The following is a 1,122-nucleotide window of genomic DNA, read 5'->3' on the forward strand; positions in this document are numbered from 1 at the left end:
CGTCAAAAGGCTAATGGCACCAAACAATAATTGAGACAAGGCATCCTGAACCTTTCACTCATCCAAACATCCCAAGGTAGCAAGCACTGAGAATCAATGAGAATCCAAACATCACCACCACAATTTAACAGGTCTATTTAACTTTTATTGGCACCTAGACGACATCTGCTCAAAGCAAAGGTGATAACAAACTCATAACACAACGGCAAAGAGGAGCTGCGTGGTATCATTAATCATCCATCTAAGAAGGGTGGACCTTCGAGGTGGCACACGCCGACTTCATGGTGACCGTGGCCGAGGAAAGGCCCGCCTCCAAGTACTTCTCGGAGGAGCCAGCCGTTGCGGCCCCAAGGGACTGCCCCATTTTCCGTGCAGCGTCCGCGGCATGGACAAGGCTCGATAGCTCTTCCTTCGAAGACTTCTCGGCTGCGTCGTAGGACTGCCGGAATTCGGCCATGGCGGCCTCCATAATGGAATCGAGGTAGTCCTCGGCCTCCTTCAAGGAATTCATCGCATCTTGGGCCGCCTTCTGGTGCTCGGCCTCGACGGATGACCAGGACGCATAGGCTTCTTGCTCGAAGAGATCCAGAAGTTCCTCGATTCTTGCAGGATCGAAGTTCTTGTCGTGGAGGGCTTGGTTAGCAAGGAAGGAGAACTGGGAGAAGAGTGCTTCCATCTCCGCTTCGCTTTACCTATCCTGACCTGCAATTATTGTACTTATAAAGAGTGAAGCATGGTGGGAGAATATGTTCGGCTTTATCGGTGCAAAAGCATTTGCTTACTTTCTGGAGTCGGTTCAATGTCATGTACAGCCACATCACAAACTTAAAGAATCGGCTTTTAATATTTTTTTATATATTTATCTAGGGTTCAATTGATATTAGCGGATTCATGGCTCTAAGCAAAAATAATAGGGAAAACTAATGACCGGTCCATTTTTTGACCGGTCTCTAACGTTTAATCACTGTTGATTGGTTGTTTAACAACCGGTCCAGCTATATTTCAACATTCCAACATGAGATGAAAATGTTCGCGCTCCTACTGATCTCTCATTCCCACCAAAGAAGGGGAAGAAAAAGGCCGCCGCCGGCCGCGGCCCGCTCCCTCCCGAGCCCCCTCCCG

At 48.8% G+C, this 1,122-nt stretch overlaps 1 protein-coding gene across 1 annotated transcript; it reads right to left on the reverse strand.

The window, feature by feature from the left end:
- Positions 1-241: 241 nt before the first annotated feature.
- LOC103698860 lies at positions 242-676 on the reverse strand. The gene has a single exon (XM_008780908.1). It carries the CDS (start codon positions 674-676, stop codon positions 242-244), a length of 435 nt encoding a protein of 144 aa, XP_008779130.1.
- Between the last annotated feature and the right edge of the window lie 446 nt (positions 677-1,122).

Source organism: Phoenix dactylifera, unplaced genomic scaffold, assembly GCF_009389715.1.
Source record: "Phoenix dactylifera cultivar Barhee BC4 unplaced genomic scaffold, palm_55x_up_171113_PBpolish2nd_filt_p 000195F, whole genome shotgun sequence".
Classification (NCBI taxonomy): domain Eukaryota; kingdom Viridiplantae; phylum Streptophyta; class Magnoliopsida; order Arecales; family Arecaceae; genus Phoenix; species Phoenix dactylifera.